General features: G+C 39.7%; 2 protein-coding genes across 2 annotated transcripts; one reads left to right on the top strand and one right to left on the bottom strand.

Annotated features, from left to right (window-relative positions):
• Nucleotides 1–5,532: 5,532 nt before the first annotated feature.
• On the top strand, nt 5,533–7,143 carry LOC103472283 (forkhead box protein H1). The gene is made up of 3 exons (XM_008421797.2): nt 5,533–6,027; nt 6,146–6,241; nt 6,368–7,143. Exons 1-3 carry the CDS (start codon nt 5,884–5,886, stop codon nt 6,944–6,946), a joined length of 819 nt encoding a protein of 272 aa, XP_008420019.1. The 5' UTR covers nt 5,533–5,883; the 3' UTR covers nt 6,947–7,143.
• Nucleotides 7,144–10,127: 2,984 nt separating this feature from the next.
• LOC103472282 (catenin beta-1-like) lies at nt 10,128–20,982 on the bottom strand. Its single transcript, XM_008421796.3, has 17 exons — nt 20,825–20,982; nt 19,815–19,864; nt 17,796–18,005; nt 17,416–17,666; nt 17,082–17,320; nt 15,185–15,386; nt 14,963–15,107; nt 14,771–14,874; nt 13,983–14,117; nt 13,676–13,879; nt 13,431–13,589; nt 13,210–13,329; nt 12,927–13,077; nt 12,708–12,829; nt 11,726–11,786; nt 11,197–11,392; nt 10,128–11,115 (listed from the first exon to the last, which is right to left on the bottom strand). Exons 2-16 carry the CDS (start codon nt 19,825–19,827, stop codon nt 11,202–11,204), a joined length of 2,307 nt encoding a protein of 768 aa, XP_008420018.1. The 5' UTR covers nt 19,828–19,864; nt 20,825–20,982; the 3' UTR covers nt 10,128–11,115; nt 11,197–11,201.
• Between the last annotated feature and the right edge of the window lie 1,107 nt (nt 20,983–22,089).

Below are 22,089 nucleotides of genomic sequence, written 5' to 3'. Positions count from 1 at the left end.
ATTATCCTTAACACCTTTATTCTTATTCAGTGCCTAGCTCACCGTTGATTTCTTCGAAGATAGTAATTTTAACATTTTTTACCATCCAATGCCTTTTCTAATCCCATTCTCTCCAGCATTACTAAAAATCTGATTGTACTTTCTCAACCACAATTTGAAATAGCTCGTATTATTCCAATCTATTCCGATCTATGTTTTCGCATCCACCTGAATAATGTGTAGTTGCGCCACTGTACACAACCTCCAAAAAAAGTATTTACACTTCCTCTTCCATAAAGGGCATATTTGTGAAATGAACTGCCTGTTGAAGTGTTACTCCAGTGCAACAGATTTCTGCAGCTTCTGCACGGTCACCATGAGCTACTTGCTTTTCTGCTTAGTTCTGTTTCTGCACAGCCCATCATTCAGTCTAGTGCATCCAATTGGCTTTAAAAGCCAGTTGGCTTTACATGACAATTCCCCTCATGCAAGTTTGAAGAGCCCATTTGCTTTCCCAAGCTGAGATGTTTTGCACAAGTTAAGACTTGTTTCTGTGTGAGCGAAATGTGCTTCTATTTGTTAAACAATTTGCTTAATCTCAAAGTGGTCTTTCAACTCTGTGTCATGCCACTCACTGCCAAATGGGGTGAATGTGACCTGAGTTTAAAGTCCCTTTTTACATGGAAATTAGTTTCCAGCATGTCTACTCTTTGACTCAACATTGGGAAATGTTTGACATCTCTTTCATCACTTCATAAATCACTTCATAAATAGATAAAATAGGAAGGGCATTTAAAAAAAACAGCAACTGGTATCTCATTGTTTGACCAGAGGTCAAACAATGAGATTTTCTTTTATTAGTTGTACAAGATTGGAATTTTGTCTCAACGTCTCTGAAACAAATTGAAACGCTCTACTTCCATCTTGTGGTCAGATCATACAGACCTAAAAAAAAGGAACTTTTTTTTTTTTTAATTATACAAAAATATTTTGTCTCTCTGAGCATTACCCCAGGAGAAAATCTTTTGTTTCCACTGAAACTCAAAATAAAAAAAATTAAAAAAGACAAATCACAGGCTTTGTCTGGCTGTACTGCATGTCCATGTTGAAATATTTTTGAGTGTTTCCACAAATTTCAAAGTGCTTTTTTTCCTTTTTTTTTTTTTTGGTAGAGTTAAAACAAAAACATACAATTAAAAACGGAGAGTTTCTGGTGGAAATGCTGGTGCAGAGTGTGTGATGTAACTGTAGCGTGAGCCAGTGAAATAGGAAGCAGCTGAAGATGGAGAAGGAAGGATCAGAGAGTGTAGGAATCCTCCTGATGTGCTGCCTCCTGCTGAGCAGATGGGGGAAGATCCAGATGAAGTCTGAAGGAGCGGATCCTGTTCAGAGTACCAGCAGCTGCACTCTTAAAAGTGTATTTGTACTGCAGTTCATCTTATGCACTTATTTACATTAATTTCACTTAATTATTTTTGCTTTTGCTCTTCATTCAACTCAAAACTTACAAATCTTTAACCTAAAGGAACTTTTCACTTCGACTTTACTTAAAACAATTGAGTTCAATGCCAGTTTCATATCCTACATCTGACCAACCCAATTTATTATGATCATCCAACTCAATTCACTAAGTCCTTCTGTCTCAATTTGCTAAGTTTTTATAACTTAATTCATAAGGGGGTTTAACATGACAAATTTAAGTCACTCTTACTGAAATCATTTTGTTATAATAAACATTAAAAATCTCTTTGACTTAATTCTACAGAAAGCAAACTCAAACTTTTAAGTAGTTCCAAACTAAATATTTTGGACTGCAAACTAAGAAGTTTGCAGCCTAATACTCTTTTTACAGTATCCTCAAAATACACTCCAACTTGAAAGTTATAAATCTTTCCCTTAAATGACCTTTTTACTTTGACTTTTTACTTTGACTTTACTGTCATAATTAAGTTCAATACCATATTTGTGTCCCACATCTGACACCATGACTCAAGCTTACCAGGGACAGATTCTGTACCAACCAGGGTGCTGTGGTGGCGCAGGGGTAGAGCACAATCCACATAAGGAGGCCTTAGTCCTTGACCTGGCCTTCGCAGGTTTGATGCCCAGCCTGATGACCTGAGCTGCAGGTCTTCCTCTCTGTCATCGACCACTTTCCTGAATAACTATGCTCAAATAAAGGCTGCCTCAGCCAAAAACCCTTTGAAAAAAGAGATCCTTTATTAAATTACTTCTTCATTTGGGGCAACCGTGGCTCTGTGGGTAGAGTAGTCATCTTGTGATCAGAAGGTTGAAGGTTCAATTTCAGCTTCCTCCTGCCACGTGTCGATGCTTAACGCACCTGGATCAAATGATGGCTCGTTAGAGGCTTAAGAGGAACATTCTCATGCTGAAAAGGTTGTTACTAAAACATGCAGGATGCCGGCCCTCAAGGACTGACCTTGGACACCCCTGCTCCAGCATGAAGCACCTTGAGTGGTCAAAATGACTGGAAAAGCACTATATACGTTCAGTCCATTTACCATTATTTGAAGTAAACTAAATGATTTGAGTAAGACTGACTTAAATCTGTTATCTTAAACATACTTAATAAATTTGTTTAAAAAAAAATTAACAAATTAATTTGGATGAAACTTAATTGAAATGCTTGTTACCAATTGAAGCAATTCAATTAAGTTGGTTCAACTAATTTCTTTTGAGAGTGTGGTGCACCTTGGGAGCTGAGCTGCCCAGATCACCAGCCCTGGTCAGAGGAGAAGCTCTGCAGGTCCGAGCAGGCGGACCGTCTCTCTTCAGCAGGGATTCGACCCTTTCACTGGTCCTTTCCCCTTTCCCCTCACATCTCTGACCCGAGCGGCGCTGCAGGATGAAAGCTGAGGAAGAGGGAGAGTTGAGCTCTGCTCTGATGGCATGTTCAGGTTCTCCATCTCCAGTCTACAGGCCAACTCAGGGAAGACCTTCAGGAGACCATTAAAGTGACGTCGCACCACCTTTGCTGTGATCTGACTGCAGTCCAGTTTCCAGTAGTTCCTCCCGCGGTCCCTTGAATCTGACATCAGTGGAATCTTAAAAAATCAGGGCCGATTAGGTGATATGCGGCAGAGAAACAAATTTAAGTTTATAGTAAAATAAATAAAAATACATGTACCTTAAGACAGCATTTGTGAGTCGATCAGCATACTCTGATGTTGTTCCCCAAAAACTTTCTGTCTTCTGAAATAAGTCTGTAAGACTGTAAAACATTAGATTCAGAAAGTCGTACGTTTTGCTTTCGATGATAAAGATGAAATTGTAAATGTCTTCTGCCCTGGGCCACGGCAAGCATCTTTCCCTGGAGCATTCAGGAAAGCGAGGACAGTCTTTGTCAAGAATGTGTGATGCTTTTCATGAAAGTATCCGCTCTGAGCAGAAAACAGCTACGTCTCAAACTGCTCAGGCCTAATCTGCATCTCGTTTCTTAGAGACACACGAATGGGAGTAATGAAAAGGTCTAGACGAGAGTCTTGTGTTTTCCAGTCGTAAAACCGGTTCTAGCAACAGGACGTCAGAGGGTGTGTGCTGCAGGGCGACGGCTCGTCGTTTGGCCAAACGACGAGCCGTCAATGCAGGACGTGGAGCATGAGACCGCAGCCGTGGACAACTCCAAAAACTATATATGAACACAGAAAGCACACCTTCATCTGAAACCTTTTCTATTTCTAATTCCTAAAGTTGATGTCCAACATTTCTTACATAAAGACAATTGAACATGTAAGATTTTTAGTTGGGTTTTTTTTCCATCTAAATTTAAAAAAATAAAAATAAAATTCCTGAAATGTTCAAACTATACTTTAAGTGTGGGCGTGTCATACAAGAAAGTGAAATATTTTATTGAAAGCTAAGTTATTATTCTTTTCTGCCCTGTTTATTTTTTAACACATCATCTCAGATTCACTAGAATTGTGTTCTAAGCTCTTTCAAATGAAATCACAAATAAATCAGAAATAATCTTGAAAATGTTCGGCTTGCCATATTATGTTTTTATTTATTTGCTTACTTTTGAATTGAAACAATTGAATGAAAATGAAGGATCTATTAAATTGAAATTTGCCGCATCACAGCTCAATCAAACAAAACTTAGAAATATTTCTATGATCTCTGACGAGAAGGTTTTGGATTTTTGAACAGAAATTTACTGTCAGTTTTTGCACAAATTGGATTTAACGTTTTAATCTGTTGCAGCGGATACATTTCAACACTTTACAATTTAAAACAAATACATTAGTAACCTTTAAGCATCCATTCAAAATGTGCTGAAGTTTGAAGGTCTTATAAACAGTGAAAATAGCACATTTTAAAAGACGCATTGTAAAACATCTTCATGTGTTCATTGCTGTCTTTTTCAGAGATTTTGAGTAAACGTATTTTGTGCCCACTGTTATAATAATTAAAATGTTAAGCCTTTGAAATACACAAAAGAAGAGAAATCTAACATAGGTGGGGAAATATTGTAGCTATGCTGTCTAAAATGTACATTTACGAACTCAAAATAATAAGTTAGACTAATGAAATCTTAAACTGCTCTCCTAAACCCCAGTTATAGATGTTATTGCTGCTTGGATATTTTCTCTGTGGGGAAAAAAAAAACATGCAGACGTCTGGTTCATTATATGTTCTTTTAACGTAATTCACCAAAACTAATAGCTTAAAAAAAAAAAAAAAAAAAAGAATGAAGTATGTTTTTCCTCCGTGTTGCTTCGCTGATATCTACATTGTGAATGACCTGCGACATTCCAGAGAACAATCAAATCACATCTTTCTAATTCACTCTCCTGCCTTTTGTCTTTAATAAAGACGGCACTAATTAACATCAATGATCCCCATTGATCAACACGTTACCTGTATGCAAGGAGTTAGATCTATACAGTTTGTATAACTTTGATGGGATGAGAGTCTTGTTACCAGCTCAATTCATTCATCTGATTAGAGGGTGTGGTCGCTCTGCCTACTTGCTTCTCTGTTTCCTAGGAGAAACTTTGTCATTTGAATAGTGATGGGGTTTTTTTTTGTTTTTTTTTGTCTTTCTTATAATGTGTTGGTATGTTTTGTCATTTCTGTGTTACCACGCCCGGTCAAAGTCCCTTAGGGGAACATAAAGTATATCGTTTCTTTCTCTGGTTTTATTTTTATGCTGAGAATCTCGGTGCAAACAACTACAGTACATTTAATGTAAATGTATCAAGAAAAGAACATAGTGTAAGTCTGCTGAGCACATTTTAATAGCAGGTAGCACTCCCTTTGTTCAGTGTAACTGTAAATTGTTTTTAGTGTTTACAGAAAGTACACACATTATCAGTGGCTTAAGTAAAATTTGCAGCTTTCTTTTATAAAGACAGTAAAATGAAATTTATATGTGTGTAGCCTAAAGCAACATATCTTACAAAGACTAGCATAGAAGTTAGCTCCCATCACACCTTAGTGTTATTTTTACATTTTTCCTGATGAAACTCTCCCTGTGAAGTTTTTTAAATTAAAGCTATGGACATTTCTACAGAGAAAACTTCAGAGTTTTCTTCTGAAACTTTGTTAGGGAAACATTAAAGTGGGTTTGACGCCATGAAGAGCCATAAATAATGATTAAAGTGCATTCAAGAAAAGGGACTTTGTTGTTGTCACACATTTCAGCATTTGTCTACAGGTTAGATCAAATTCAGGTTAGATCTGGCTCCGCCTCCAGCACTAATGGGGCCGTTATCTTCTGAATGGCTCCCTATTATCTTGCAGTGGACACCTTCTGATGTCTCATTGTTCCAACAGGACTTATATCTAGAGCCGACCACTTCGTCCTCACAGAAGCAGGGGATGTGATCACCAGTCTCTCTCGGTGCCCAGGTCGAATCTCCAGCAGAGGGAAAGCAGAGCAAGATGATGGGCTACAGAGCTGAGTTTTATCGTCATGGCCCTGTTGGCAGTACTCAGAGAGCTGCTTTCAAGTGGGCCACGACTTACCTGTCCAAGATTGCTGTAATCCTCCGGAATGCTCCAAACTGGATGCTCACTTTCACCCAGGTGAGAAAAGCTGAACAATTTTAAAATGCATGTTGTTTGCTGGATGTAACATGGGGAAATTTGTCATGTGTCACAAGGATGATGAATATTTTCTTCTTCTTTTTGTGTTTTTCCCCAGTTGATGGATAGACTGATGCAGCTGATGTCCGAGGACAGAAAATCTCTTGAGAACAACATCAGAGTCTGTTTGTCTACTCACGGTTGCTTCATCAAAGTAAGTTTCACTTTTGTTACTTTTTGTTGTTGTTGTTGTTTGACTGTGTGAATATATTTTGTGAAATATCGTTGCATTATATTGACCCGTTTATTTATTTATTTATTTGTTTGTTTGTTTGTTTAGGTTCCAGTGATCCCGAATTCCCTGAACAGCAAGAAAAACTACTGGAAACTGGACTGCAGTCAGATCACAGCAAAGATGGTGCGCCGTCACTTTAACGGCCTCCTGCAATTCTTCCCCGAGCTGGCCTCTAAGCTCGAAAGGGAGAAGCTGGACAGAGCTGCCCCCTCTCCTCAACCTGCATCCCGCAGGCCTGACCAGGTCAGATGTAAGGTGAAGTTCACCGGGCCTTTCTCCGTCGAATCCCTGTTGAAGAGAGACAGCCCCCCTTCTCCACCCTCCGGAGCTTCCCCTCTGCCTGGCGTGGAGCAGCAGCCTTTGCCCACGACCCCACAAAGAGACTTCATCTGCTACCCCGCGGCTCCCCTGATTTCACACGCTTCGAATTGTTTTTCCCACATCGGCTCAGCAGGGGGCAGCACAGATCACACGCTCGTTGCTGACAGAGCTGTTGAACCCGCCCGGTGGGTTCCTGTGCGCGCGGATCCCTCGTCTGCTCCTTACTTCACCAGCGCGCCGCATGGTTTCGTCACTTATTCCCCAGCGACATTTACAAACGTCACGTCTCGTGTATGGCAATGAATTGTTTCACACCTGTAAAAGTAGTCTTCTGCATTTGTTTCCGGCGGAATACACACTTCAAAGTACTTTTGTTTTTTTTGTTTTTCTTCTTAGAAACCTGTAAACATGTTAAGCTAATGTATATAGCTGCGTTTCAATGCTTTTTTTTGTCCCAGATAAAACATTTTTTGAGTAAGGCTAATAAATCATCACGTATATTAAGGTGTAAAAAAGCATTGAGATAAAGGAGGGGGGGTGGGGGGGATGTAAGAGAAAGAAATTAAAAAAAAAAAGTGCTTAAATATTACTTTGAAATCAGATCAAGAATGTTGGTTCTTTGCTAATTAGGAGTTATAACTGAACAAAAACTGTCCATCTTTCAGCAAAATGTATTCATGATCACATTTACACTTAATCCGACAGCATTTCAAGAGGTTTGAAACATGGTGACCTTTAATTTTGTTTTGTTTTTTTATTAAAGTTTTTTCAGATGAACTAATTTTGGGTCTTCAATCATTTACTTTTCTCCTCCGTTTAGCTCACAAGTTTTTTAATAGGAATCGGTAACATTCTGTTGGACAAGTATTCTGAAGAATACAGATTTAATAGAAAATGAATGTAAATCAATTTTTAGGATTTTAGGCACAGGCTACCAGATTGTAATTAAAGTGTTCTGGTATTTGATGCTCAATAAGATTTCTATATAGTCTTTGGACAAGAAACTTGCCCACAGCTTCACATATGCTCCACCATGCATTACTTTTGTAGATATTTATTCTTTAAGTTGGTAAAAACAACAACAAAAAACTCCCATTTCACCAAATAGTTATAGGCCTTATATGGTCAAGCTTCCTGGTTCCTGTAAGAAGCCGTGCCGCTGCGTTCTGGAACAGTTGAAGTCGCTGCATCTGTAATTTATCCATGCCACTATATAAAGAATTGCAATAATCCAAACGAGTTGTAATGAAGGCATGGATAAGTCCTTCAAACAAAAATAAGATTTAACTTTGGCTGAAATCCGGCATGTGATTAAAAACTTGATTTAACGACAAAGCTAACTTGTTTAGCTAGCTTTAAACTGCTATCAAAAGTAAAACCAAGATTCCTAGCAGGGGTCTGACAAAACCGAGCTAAAGAGCCAAGAATCAGATCTGGATTTATAGTTTGAAGTCTTTGACCAAATAATATAACTTGAGTTTTTACTTTGATTTAGGTAAAGAAAGTTTTGTTCCATCCAAGATTTGACTTCAGCTAAACAATCCATCAGTAGCGGAAGAAATACATTTTGGAGTTTAAGGGGCAAATAAATCTCTAGTGGAAAGAGACGTTAAATTTATGGAAAATCTGACCAAGAGGCAATAAATGTAAGATGAACAAAATAGGACCTAAAATTGAGCCTTAGGGAACACCGTACCTTAAAAGTTTGGCCTCGGAACAGGTTGGTTGAGATGAACTGAGAAAGTTGTATTTTCTAAATAAGATTTAAACCATGCAAATACTGAGCCTCTCAGGCCAATACATTGCTTTAATCTATGATCTAGTGACAAATGCAGCACTCGGATCTAAACGTAATAAAACTGTAACATTGCCTGAATCGACTGTTAAAAGATCATTATACACTTGAAGCAAAACTGTTTCAGTGCTATGAGCAGCTTTAAAACCCAGACTGAACCTTCTGTTATATTATTGCCTTTGAAAAACATTTCAAGCTGCATAAAAACAAATTTTCCAAGAACCTTAGATAAAAAAAAAGGGAGTTTAGAAATTGGCCTAAAATTTGCTAGTACACTTGAGTCTAGATTAGGTTTCTTAAGGGGTTTAACCACAGTATGCTTAAGAATTGATGGGACACAACCTGATTGCAATGAGGCATTTATCAAGGTTTTATTCTGGTTCCATTTACAACACAAGAAGCTCAGGACTTTAGAAAACAGCTCCGGATCAAACAGCCCTGCCCCGTCGCTCCACTGGGTCAGACTGTCCTGACATTTAAAAGAGGTGAAAATGACTGGAATGTAGCCATTTCATTTCCATTTGAAACATCCCATTAAACGACACTGCTCCTGTTAAATCACCCACAATTAGAAATTGTGCTCCCATTTATCCCATCTGCTGATTTCTACAATCCCTTTCCTTCAGGAACAAAAAAAAAAGCACATAGATCTTGTTTGGGATAAGCCAAATACTGCGTGAACCAACTATGTAGGTGGAGATGTCATGGTATATGGATGTCTTGTTGCAGGACAGCCTAGCCAGTTGAAAAGAAAAAAAAATCCAATTAATGCTATTGTCCTGAATCTTTAAACCCCATCTGCTGGTCTACTAAAGAAAAAAAACAACCTTCCTGTAAACCAGTGTCAAACTCCGGTCCTCAAGGGTCACCGTCCTGCAGTCTTTAGATGTGCTACAGGTACAAAACACTGGAATGAAAAGGCTTAATTACCTCCTTCTTGTGTAGATAGGTTCTCTAGCGCCTTGCTAATGACCTAATTATTCTTTTCAGGTGTGGTGCAGCAGAGGCACGTCTAAAAGTTGCTTGAGGGCTGGAGTTTGACAACTGTATTGTAAGCCATCAGACAAGAATTTTTGTAATGAATGTCTTTACCCCACCCAAGCTTTCAGACAGTATCAGACCACTTTCACCATGATCCACATTTCCATATGAAGCACCTTAGCTGACTGACTTGATTCAAAGATACAAGTTTACAAGATAATGGTACTTCATGGAAAAATACCTCCAATGGCACACAGTGCTGTGGAGAACATAAAAAGTAGAGTGAAACGGTTAACTTGCAGTTTTTTTTCTTCCAGATGAGAGCAAAAAATTTGCAGATAGAACAAAAAAAAATATCCGCCTGGGACACAAATGGTTTATATCAGTTGTGAAATGCATTTTTTTTTTGCTAAATAAAAATGATTAAATGCTGCAAATTTGATTCAGTGAATGTAATGTTGATATACAGTTTAAATCCCGATGGACATCCACAATGTTACTGCTATGCTGCAGCTAATGAAAGTTGTAATTGTTTATACCGAAAGAAACGAGAATCTTTGGGTTGATTTTACCATAATTGATCAAATATATATAGGATAATTGAAATGTCATTAAAAGCAACAGAGAACTGTAAATAGTGTTGAGACTGTGGTTTAAATAAAAGCTATGGAACCAAACCAAGACAGAAGACGCGGGACGAAGACTGGATGAAATAAAATGCTTTTTATTGTTCAGCCGTGTCATAACCTCGTCTCCAAAATAAACACAGCAGGAATACAACCGTTTGTCAACCTAGCTACCATTGATAGGACATGAAACGTGGGTTTTGTCAAACCACCAACGATAGCGTTTTTATTTTTTTTCTCCTATCAAACATCCAATGATGGCATACAAAATAGTTGTTAACCTACCAGTGATACTGTATATAAAACACTTGTTTGTAGATTTATCCCCAGCCCACCCTTAATTTCACCCATTTCCCTATTTAGAACATTTGACACCGACATATTTTTTTATGCTTAAACAAGCACATATTAAGAGTGCATAATTCTCCATTTTTGAGATTATATAAAAAAAAAACCTACACAATGTTACACTTTAAGTCAGAGTACATTTCAACTGATTATTAGTGTTCTACACATTCGACCATAACCAAAGGAACATTGTATAATATCACTATAACTTAACACTACGTGTAATATACGTTCTTAAAAAAAAAAAAAAAAAAAAGAAAGAAAAAAATACAAATGATTAGCATTGGAGAGAAAATGAAAATGGATAGTGCGAAGGCAAGCTGGGTCAGTACCATAACATATAATGAGTATTACAAAAAGAAATAAAAAATAGAATAAGAAAAGTAGAAACAAAAACAAAAAAACCTAATACAGGCAAGGTTAAAACATGTGTTTCACACTTTTAAGATCAACCTCTTGTGCACTCATCCAAATAGATAACCTGCTCTTTACCCTCCATTGTGTGATATCTTTGATACTTGGTAATTCTCCTTTCCCCTCCGTTTCAACTTGCTTAAACAATCCTGTGGGAACCATCTTTGATTTTTAGTTTTTCTTGTGTCAGGCACTTCCCAGGACCACTTTAATTTCCTCTCTCTTTACCTTCAACACTCTACAGGGCAATCGTAATGCTGCTTCAGACAATACAGGACAGTCACAATGCAGGATCTATTGGAAAATGACTGAAAGAAAACATAAGATAATGTGTAATTAATACGCTGTAATCCATACGCGAGGTTTTTAAAAGGTCTGCAGGCTCGTACCAATCCTACAGGTCGGTGTCAAACCAGGCCAGCTGGTTGCTGTCCATCAGTTCCTGGGTATGGCCAAGGTCTGGCAAAGGATCAGTATGGTGACCCAGGTCGGGCAGCGCGTCAGCATGGTAGTCTGCACCTTCCATCATAGGGTCTAACAGAGAGTCCTGGCCATAAGCTGCTGGGTACGCCCGATATGCTCCGTCTGAAAGGTAAAAATAAGACCCACAAGGTTCAATGCAAAAACGCAACGTTATGCTGTACGTTTGTCGTTTCATGCTAATTGGCACGGTTCTATTTTGTCAGGAAATGTGTACGGCAGCGTAACTTTGTAGTAGTTTTTGGATAAGTACAAACTCACAGGTTTGTTCCTGTGCAGTTCAATGCTGAAAGAGAGAAGCCTCAGTGTAGAAACAAAAGTGCTGTTACTTTCAGTGCAATTACCAAAAAACATAATCCTAAAGATTATCTAGAAATGCAGATAACATCTTGCGGGGGAGGAGACAAGAATGAAGCTCATGGAAAGCTAAAAACTCACCATCTTGCCTGAAAGCCAGAGGATCTCCTTGTGCTGCCATATCCAGACCCAGGTCCCCGGTCTGAAGAACCAAACACTGACATTAGATAACTGATAGAAACTACTTATCAGCACAATAGAACGGCTCTGTCTAGATATTCACAATAAACAAAACATTGATAGTTCAGAGGCACGAAGTTTAAAATTACAAGCAGTTATTGTAAACTCACTGTGGTACTAAACTGACTTCAATCATCTTAAATCAACTTCCATCTCAAAAACACCATAGTTAATGTAAACCTTTAAGATTTAAAGATTCCTACTTAAGCGCTTTTGTCAAAGAAGAAACCTTTAAGCCTTCGTGCACTGAAGGGTGTTTGCAGAGGAGCCTAAACATACACTGAATGGAACATGCAGCACTAAAAGAAATGCAAGTTAAAAGTCAAAAAAATACTCGTGAAAAGTTGTTCTGCGATTGTTACCACTACTTTAGTTTTGGGAAACAGTTTGTTTGTAGTTTGCGTTTCCCACAGGAAGTGTGCTGGTGGTGCACCGCCTCTCCTTCCTAATTATCTTCAGCTTTTGTGTAAATAAAACCACATCCCTTTAAGAGGTTCGCCAACTGTCATATTTTTGAGACTCGAGATTAAAGGATAAAACTGATACAACTGTTCTAGATTTACAATAAGTAAATAAGATCTTTCAGGCAACCCTTAATTTCGAACCATCCCTATTTAGTTAATGATGCACTGCTTTTTAGAAGTAGTTGAAAAGATCATTATGTGAAGTCACTTGACATGTACTAATAAATAAAAAAAAAGCTACTTTGGAGAGAGAAATTAAACATTCACTTTGATAAATAATCCACCAAATGAAGTGAATTCTTCGCTTTCTTCTGTTTAGTCATGCTATGGCTCAGAAGAATTTAACACAGTTCCAGCAAGCTTCATTACAGCCGTTTCATTAATTTTGTTTTGGCTCATTTATTAGCATTAGCACGTACATCGTTCCAGGCCATGGGCTCAGTTCTGAACAGTGAGCTGGTCAGCTCCACCGAGAGACGCTTCTTGTAGTCCTGGGGTTTGTCTTCAGACATGCGGAACAGGACAGCTGCAGCATAGGTTGCTAAAGGAGAATGCACAAAAAAAACCTCAAGCAACCAGAAAAAAAAAAAAAAAAAAACCCCACTAAAGGGTAAAACTGCATCTGTTTGTATTTTCACCGACGCCCTCGTTGCGAGAATGCAGCAGCTCGGTGAGCGGTGCGGTGGCCCCCTCGGCTTCGATGGCCTCGGCTGCTTCTTTGTCCTGCGCCAGTTCGCACAGCACACCTGCTGCGACGCGCTGGATGTTTTCCACTGGAGAGTACAACAACTGGATACGAGAGCAAGCGAGAGTAAGATTTAAGAATGTCCAAGATTTTTAGGCTACTGATTATTCTGAAATTGGAAAAAAAAAAAAAAAAAAAAAAAAAAAGATTTAGTGATAGATATTCTGCGGTTGTACCTGGACAAAGAGTGGAATGGTGTTGAGCCCTCTGATCACAATCCTGTTGTGGACATCCCGGGCCAGAATGTGCAGAGCTCCTGTGCAACCTTCAACTATTTCCTCCATACGCACTCCCTCCTGGATGAGTTGAAGGGTGGTGAGAAAACAAAGTCAAACACACAGAAGAGGAAAAAGAAATCCAAATCTTCAAAAGAGAAAGCTTAAGCAAGCTGCCATACCACAAACTGCTGCTGGTTCCCGCCCATGCTCGTGCGCCTCTGGGTGTCCTGATGCGCTCGGACAAGCAGCTGGACCAATCGGGGAATGGCTCCCTGCTCCCGCAGAGCGCTGTGATTGGCCGGGCACAGGGCTAGGTTGCGAATGAGACCAACCGTCGCCTAAACAGAAGATGGATTTGTACCTTTTAAAAAATTTGAATTATTCTAATTGTTTCATTAATTTACAAGTGTAATGGAAAAAGGACCTTGATTAGTGGCCAGTGGGACGGTGGGTGCAGCAGCTTAACAACCACAGGCAGGCCGTAGTGAAGGCGAACTGCATTCTGGGCCATCTCTGCATCCTGGTGGCGCGAGGTCAGGTGGCGCAGGGCGCACACAGCCGGCTCTGTGATGTCCTCTCTGTCGCCGGCCCGGAGCACGGTTCGCACCAAAGCCTCGATGCCGCCAACCTAACAGGAACGTCCGTGTGTTAACGTTGCACGTCAATAAAACAAGACGGAGTCCCAGCGAGACTTGAGTCAAGATATGATGTAGAAGGCTACAGCCCCATACCTGGCAGACCATGAGTTTGTTACTGTAATTGTTGCAGGTCAGGTTAGAGAGAATGCCGGCAGCACACGTCACCACGTTGATGTCGTCGCTGCCCAACAGTTGGACCAGGGTGCCAAGGAGACCCTCCATCCCCTCCTACAGACAAGAACAGATGAATGCAACTCGTCTTCCTAGAAGTTTAGATTTTCTTATTACAAACTGAGATAAAGTTGAACACTAAAAATCACAGCTATAAGCTAAACTGAACATTAAAAGTGCACCAACAAGAGATTGCGACGGCCGATTTTTGAACACCAACTCAGATCTCCTGACATTTTACCAAATTCTGTTTGTTGAATTTCTGGTTGTATTAAAAATTTATCAGTTGTAACAAAAATGCAATAAATAAAAGATAAACAAACCCTCTGGTTTATGGGACAGAGGTAAAACCCTTACGAGACATTACAGAAAGCTCACTACTTTCCTTTTTGTGACTATATAATACAATGTCCATCACGTGACCAAACATAAATTTTTGATGATTTCAAAATAAAAAGCCAACATTTGAAAGTAAGGAGCTCCAGCTTCTAGTTTCTCTCAAATCCAACATCATTTCATTCATTCAGTGTCAGTAACAAAGCTCTGCGGGGAACTTATATTTGGTATAAGCACTGATCAGAAAAAGATCAGATTGTTAGTTTTCACACTGCTAGAGGGTCACTAGTTTGGACCACTCGACTGTAAAATTGACTTAATTCAAGTCAGCAGCTATTTTTTGTTATTATCTATTAAATTATGTCCAACAGTACCTGTTTAGTGGCAGCATCTGAAAGATTCCTCAGAGTCCAGAGGCAGTTCTGAACCAGACGCTGGCTGGGGTCTGTTAGATGAAGACCCAAAGCTTGCATCCCTCCTAAAAAGTTAAATAAAAGATCGCATGAATAATCAAATCATTAATGCAGCGGCATTGTTTTAATCCATTTCATTTCTGTCATACGTACCAGCTTCTACAATGGCCGGCTTGTTGCTTGAGCAGACAGAGAGCACTTTTAGCACTCTGCTTGTGGTCCACAGCAGTTTCTCGTATGTAAAAGTCCTCATGATGTTGACCAGGGCCTGAGGTCCACCGCTGGCCAGAATGATCAGCTAAAACAAAGAGTTTCATGTTTACTACACACCGCTGAAACAAAGACGGCACATTGAAAAGACAGACCTTCCTGTACCTTGCTTTCCTGATTGCCATATGCCAGGATCTGCAGACAGTCAGTAGTGATGGCCAAAAATTTGACGTTGGTGTTGGACAGCAGGGCTACCATCTTTTGCAGCCCTCCAGCGAGGCGCACCGCCATCTTGGCCCCTTCCTGGTGCAGCAAAAGGTTGTGGAGTGTAGTGATGGCATAGAACAACACGCTGTCCACTGGTGAGCTGAAAGACATCAAAGAAAAAGGTGAGCCAACACAAGGAGCAGCAAGCACCAACAACTTTAAATCGTTTTAAAAATGCTAATTGTAATTAATGCTCCAAAACGCCACCTTTTACCTTCCGATTCCTTAATCTAGCGTCAAACATGTTGTTTAGCTTGTGGCAATTACTAAATTCAGGCAACGACCGGTAGAGATAATTACTGCAAAGTGATGCTAAAGTGCACCAAGTATGTCAGTGTCCACCCAAGTAGGCCAACAAGGAAGACATGTTGATGCAATCACTGTCAAATTAGACAGAATGCAAGCAGAGCACCTTCTTTTAACATGTATTTATGAAGACCATTAGAACACAATATTTAGTTCTAAGCCAGGTGAAAATCTATACAAGCTGTAAACGTTCCAACATCCACTGCAAACAGTAACGTGAGACAATAAAGAAGTCAAACACAGGTGCTCCGTCCAACAGGTCTCAACTTGCCTTGTAGCCAAGTGTTTTGTCTGCAACTTTAGGCCTTTATGAGCTTTCAAACGCGTGAGAAGTGCAGGAGTTTCTGTGGAAATTTTGTGTTACCCTTTTCCAAAATAGCTGCTCATCTATAGAATAGTTTGGGGGGGGTGGGAGGAGGTGCCTCTGTAAATTGCTCTACTATGCACACAACAGAACACAATGCAGAGAATGAATTGACAAAAAATAAATAAAAAACAAATCGCTCCATTTTCAAACTGGGGACAATAGAAGTAGCTTTGTTGTGAAAATGTATTCACAGAAGCAAGAAGCAGGACAGCAAAAATACAGTCAGCAGAAAAAAAAGATGAAGCTAGCAACTATTACAACTACAGACTTTGAATATCTGCTGCCTATTGACTGACGTGGTCCATTACTGCAACAATCTCAAGTAAACGTTATTCCTCTGTTTGCCACAAACATTCATATGCTTTTTCGATTAGCTTTTTTTTTTTTTATATTCACTTTGAACAATAAAATGAGCTTTGAGTAGCAGCCTACTGTGAGAAAACCGAGTAATCTGGCAAATCTAACTAATGCATGCTCTAGGAAAAGGAATAATCTGGCAAAATATGACTTGCAGTATCTACAGAACCATGGAGTCTAAATGTAATATGAAATCCAAAAATTATGACATCAGCATCAGGTCAGATTGCTCCCAACTTTAGTCAACACGCCAAACGTCAGCTCTACCAAGACATAACAGAAACAACACTCTTCTATATTCCTGAACAAACATCCAAAGTTAACTCTTTAATATTAGTGAGGTGTTAAAAAGCTGAAAGATATAACAATACTATTTAATTATCATGCCTTTATTGCTATGAACGTTGATCTCTTTATTTTAAATTGCTTCATAAATCAATAAATTAAACATAATTTTAAAGGAAATGATTATCAGAACACGAGAGAAGTCTGTGGTTCAATCAGGCTGAGTGAGCAAATAACACTATAAAAAAAAAAAAATCATTTAGAGCTTCTGTTCTCCCCCTTATGAGAATCCATGTCATCTGCTCTTGATAATGTTTAGCTGTATCGCACAAAAACAGCAACTTTCATGTAAATACATTTCCTAAAGAGAAATCGGCGAAAAATCTCTGAAGGCAGGTCAAAGCTTCACATAAAGTAGACATCAAAAAGCTGCGACGGCATTTAAAAATGCATTGGTGTATAAAATCCTTCACATCTTACCCCAGCATCTTGACCAGAGCAGGAATGCCTCCAGACTTGAAGATGGCGAGGAGCCCCTCACGGTGATGGGAAAGGTTGTGCAACGTGCCGGCGGAACAGCGAGCCGTCTCCACGTCGTTGGTGTTCTGCATGGCACGGACGACCGCTGAAACCATCTGCGGCGAGCGCATCAGGGCGTGACGCGACGCCTCCTTCTTTGACAACTGATGCACCATCACAGCAGCTTTGTTCACAACAACCTACAGGGCAAGAGTTTTGTTAAGGATGGTGACATTCTGAAAAGATGAATAATAAGTACTTTTGAGCAACTAAAAGTAATGGTTTGTTCACAGACCTGGTCCTCATCGTTGAGCAGTTTGGTGAGCTCGGGTATGGCCCGGGTGGCCAGCTCAGCATCGTCCTGATAGTTGATAAGGTTAACCACGGCATGCTTGAGCATCTGAGAGGGCTCCGCCAGACGCTGGACCGCCGTTGGATGGGCAGCGTCCAGCTGGGTGGGCGGGATCTGAATCCCCTCCTCTAGGGTCTCGGGGAACATAGCAGCTCGCACACGCTGGGCTCGGGTCATGGCGTAACCTTCAATGTCTGGGAAACAAATACAGAAAAATCATAATTACATTGTGAGTGTGGTCAAGGACATCTTTACCGAAATTCATCAGAATTTTTCTAGAGTTCAATCTATGCATTTACCAAATTGTTTTACGCTCGACTTACCTGCAGCCTCAGGAGTGAAGGGCTGGTTAAACTCCCAGTCATACAGAGATGGATCATCTTCCTCGGCATCAGGGTTCCCTTTGCCACTCAAAGATGGTGCTGTGGTGGTGACGCCAGACTGGATTCCTGAATCTAGATAGGACTGCTGCTGCCACTGGCTCACAGCAACCTTGCTGTCACCCATAGCCATGTCCAACTCCATCAGATCAGCTACACGAGCAGAAGACAGACAAAATGAGACACGAGACACCAGGAATTCTCAAATACAACGGACTGATCGGATTGCGGTGTTAACAATTGCCGAGTTTGTGCAAAAATACATATTTAGAAAATACCCAATGTCTTGTTCTAGTGCTACTGTAACCACCAGAGTAATTATGATGGTTCCTAGAGATCTTTAAAAGCAATATAAAAAAAACTTCAATAAGAAAACAGTGATCAAACTCCAGATTTTTCTTGACTTTTAAGAATCCTAAAATACAAAATGTTTTTACTACTCTGTTAGTTCACAACCGGGGTGGGCAATATAAACTTAAACCTTATTGCAATATGTTGTGCTACTTATCGTGATCACAAAAAAAAAAAAAAAAAAGTGTTTTCAACTTCTTTTTAGCATGAACAAAATGTCTCCCTTAAATTGAAAACCTGTTTTGGAAGAGGCTTCTTCAAGACTCCTGACATAATAAACTTCAAACAGTAATAGCACTTATTCAGACTTTCTCATTTATTGATATGCTCGTGAAACCAACAGTGAAGAAAATGGAAACAAAAATAACTCCAACAACAAAGACGGTTTAAGGAGCTTTCAAACGTCATTAATTGTAATTCCTCATTGTCACAGTAAATGAAAGTTCTTATGATAAGCAGTTTTGCAGGATAACAATAAATGTTACACTAAAATGGCCACCAGTATGACAATCTGTTAAATAGATGGGCAAACAGTACACATTAATGTCTGATTAATACAGCTCATGTAACTGACTGTATGTACAATCCTATGACTTCTGTGACGTCGAAAATATGGACGACTTTGAAGACTTTGACAATTAAAATGTACTCCTAACTGAAACCGCAGTAAAAAAGACCCAACATTCACAGTGAAACTCCAACCTTATTGGCCACTGCTGTAATTTGACGCAACATGCTCAACGCACGCTGCTGTGATTAAATATCAAGGTACCTCATTAATGAGGCAGGTCTGCACACAAATAACTGCAATGAGGCAACATACTACAAAGCAAAATAGTAACTAAAGAGACTTCAGCAAAGCAGGGGTGCATTTTTAACATTGAATTTTTTTTAATTTTCCTAAAAATCTACATTTTTTTAATGGACTGTTTAGCTATGATTTCTAGGCATTTAGAATAGAATGGCTTGTAAAAGAAAAAAAAATAGGCCTTGTGAATTTAAGGATGGAAAGGAAAGGATGTTGCTTGTGAATTTAAGGATGGAAAGGAAAGGATGTTGCAGAAAAACCAACAAACCTGTTGATGTGGCTACATGTCTTTGTGGAAATAAAGTGGGCAGCAGTAATCGGATCGCTTCGGACTGGTGTTAATACCAGGTGTGGATGGTTAGGCTTTGCTCTTTTATCCGAGTCAGCGCATGTTAATGCCAGGTCTGAACAGGGCCTGTTACTGTCTGTTCTCTGCAATAATCTAAGCAATGATAAAGATCCAAAAGGATTAAAGAATGTAAATGGCAAAACTTAAAACGGAATGAAAATTATTTAAAGCACGGAAATCATGTTTAACTCTGTGCCTTGTACCCTAAGGTAATGATAAAGAACAAGATGCTTGAAAAAAAAGAAAGTTACTGTTAAATGTGCTCCAACCAAAAGTCCAAAATTGACAAAGTGTTACTGTAACACCAATTAAGATACGTACAAATTGAGCCTGAGAAAGCGATGTGTATGTGTGTGTGTGTGTGTGTGTGTGGGGGGGGGGGGGGGGGGTTAGGGGACAAAATTGGAATAGAAGAAAAAAAAAAAAAGAGAATAAATAAGTTTGTGATACTCACACTGGGTAGCCATTGTTCTTGCCTGCCCTCAGCCCGCACAGCAAATATGTCTGGAAAAAAAAAAGGTAAAAGTAGCGCACGGAAAAGTAAGAAAACACAGCCTCAACTAAATGTCATATTTGTCGCAGCCTAATCAAATCGTGGTGTTTTTATTCCAAGTGTTGTAATAAACCACCGTCTGCCTTCCTTTTTTTCCCCCTTTTTTGCTCCGCTACCTTTTGCCAGGTTTTCACCGCTTGTTTGGCTAGTTAACGCAGATAGGACAGGAGAGGGGGGGGGGGACGCCGAGTCTCCACCTCAAACCGAGAGAGAGAGCGAAGCGGTGGGTATTTCCAGCACGAACACAATTCACTATTCAGCGGCATACAACATCAAAGGCATATTTCTCCCCCTCCCCCCTTACCACGGCCAAGTTCCGACCTCGAAGCTTGGGTTTCCAATGAGAGACACAACCCCCTCTACCCGCAATCACTTCTACGACTCCTCCTCTCTCGTGGAGGCTCAAACTGGAAGAATAACAAGCATACTAATCGACGCCGAGTGATAAACTGTCTGTTGCACCAATACAGTGATTTTTAATATAACGGGAGTGCTAACAAGAATTAGCCACCTAACGTGCGCAGCTATCCTCACCGTTAGTTAGCTAACTAGCTAGCTAACATAAACAATCAATGCTGAATGATTGAAACACCTAGCAACAAGCCTTTGTTCATGGGCGCAGCCGCTGTGACCCGTGGCCACCTTTGCTGAAGAATGTTATTTTAATTCACAGGAACCTTGACACGGGAGGAAAACCTCAAATGTTTAATTCAGATTTGATTAGCTTAGCCATCCGAGACGTACGAAAAAGTAGATCCAGGCGCCACCATAGAAAACCTGCTGTGCTGCTGCCAGCCGAATCAGAAAACCCCACCGGAGCCCCCCTCCTCGACCGACCAGAGATGATTTTCTTGGTTAAAGCATGGAACTGACACACCGAGCGATGTCTGCGCTAAACATGCGGCATTTACCAGAGTCGAAAGGCTCCTCCGTTGTTTCTGTTGGGCCCAATTTTCTCCTTTCTCTTGGCTGAAAATAGTAGAAGGACTGCTAGGTGAACCACCCGTCCTGGTCCAAACCACACCCGCTTGCTGCTCAGTCGAAGATGTTGCTTCCGCCAATGGAATCGAACATCAAGATGGCGAAGGGGGCAAAATCACGGTATTCTGCCGCGCTTCAAAAAGTAGAGCGTCTCCTCAAAATAAGTTTTTAGCGTACTGACGGTGATTTAAAATGATCTCTTAAAAGCTACACGGTTCCCCTATAAGGTCAATCTGCCTCTTTTAATCTAAAGTTTTTATGAAGTGTTTATTGCCTTTTCAGTTTAGAGATTTAAAAGTAGCAATGAGGACATTGGATCCTTGGTATGAAACAGTTTTGTTACCTTTCCTATATGTGGGTTTTTTATTACTCATGCAAATTACAACATATTAATAGTTATTTACGAGGAGCTTTTCTTTAAATGGCAAAATGTAGTTATTGTTTTGAGAAGAAAACGGTGTAACTTGTAAATAAATGAGTAGATTCCCTTGCTTGGATCTTCAAACCAGGTTCTTGTCAACTTTAACTTACTTAAGATGTAGTCTGCTGCCTACAGGATATGTGATGGTTTGTTTTTATTTCTATTTGTTATAGATGACATTGATATGTAACATTTAAAATAAACTCTTCTCTCCCATATGCTAGACTCGGCACACAAATGCCCACATGAGGCAACTGATTAAAGAAGCACACGAAGCAGCTGCCTAGTGCCCCAAACTAAAAGTGAGCATCCAAAACCTAAATTATCACGCAAGTCTGGTTCACAAATGCCATTTCTTTTCTCTCTTTCTTTTCAAAGTGAAAACAAAAACACCTGAGATGTCATATTTTGAAATTGTATATGTAAATCTATGTGGTCAGTTGCTGATATTAAAATACTTGTTTTTGAATAGATTAACATCTTACAAATAGGCAAGCAGTTCATACTCCTTTCTACATGGGACGACAAAATTAGTGCTTTTGTTAGACATAACTCATGAATGAAAAAAGAAGCTTTGTTTTGTTTTGCATTGTGGGAATTGCAGCAGCTGAATAATGGGAGCGCTGTGGTCGCATGTTGTTAATGAAGTCTTGCCTGTGCTGAGGCATTTTCAGCAACAAACTAGTTAAATTCTAACTGAAAACTCCAGTCGAATCAATAGACTAGCCCAGAAAGGGAACAGAACAGCTACAGCTGAAAGTAAAATAAACAAAA

This window comes from Poecilia reticulata, chromosome 11 (assembly GCF_904066995.2).
Source record: "Poecilia reticulata chromosome 11, P_reticulata-male-v2, whole genome shotgun sequence".
In the NCBI taxonomy this organism is placed as follows: domain Eukaryota; kingdom Metazoa; phylum Chordata; class Actinopteri; order Cyprinodontiformes; family Poeciliidae; genus Poecilia; species Poecilia reticulata.
Note: the sequence above shows the minus strand (reverse complement) of the source record. Positions and strands in the feature narration are given on the sequence as shown.

Excerpts from the sequence above, each read along its gene's own strand:
- LOC103472282 (XM_008421796.3), bottom strand. Across the intron at positions 13,330-13,430 it reads GGAACCAGCAGCAGTTTGTG|GAGGGAGTGCGTATGGAGGA; the intron begins GTATGGCAGCTT and ends CAACTCATCCAG. Across the intron at positions 11,787-12,707 it reads AGCCCATGGCCTGGAACGAT|ACCGGGGACCTGGGTCTGGA; the intron begins GTACGTGCTAAT and ends TTGGTTCTTCAG.
- LOC103472283 (XM_008421797.2), top strand. The coding sequence starts at position 5,884 with ATGATGGGCTACAGAGCTGAGTTTTATCGTCATGGCCCTGTTGGCAGT. Across the intron at positions 6,028-6,145 it reads GGATGCTCACTTTCACCCAG|TTGATGGATAGACTGATGCA; the intron begins GTGAGAAAAGCT and ends GTTTTTCCCCAG. Across the intron at positions 6,242-6,367 it reads CTCACGGTTGCTTCATCAAA|GTTCCAGTGATCCCGAATTC; the intron begins GTAAGTTTCACT and ends TTGTTTGTTTAG.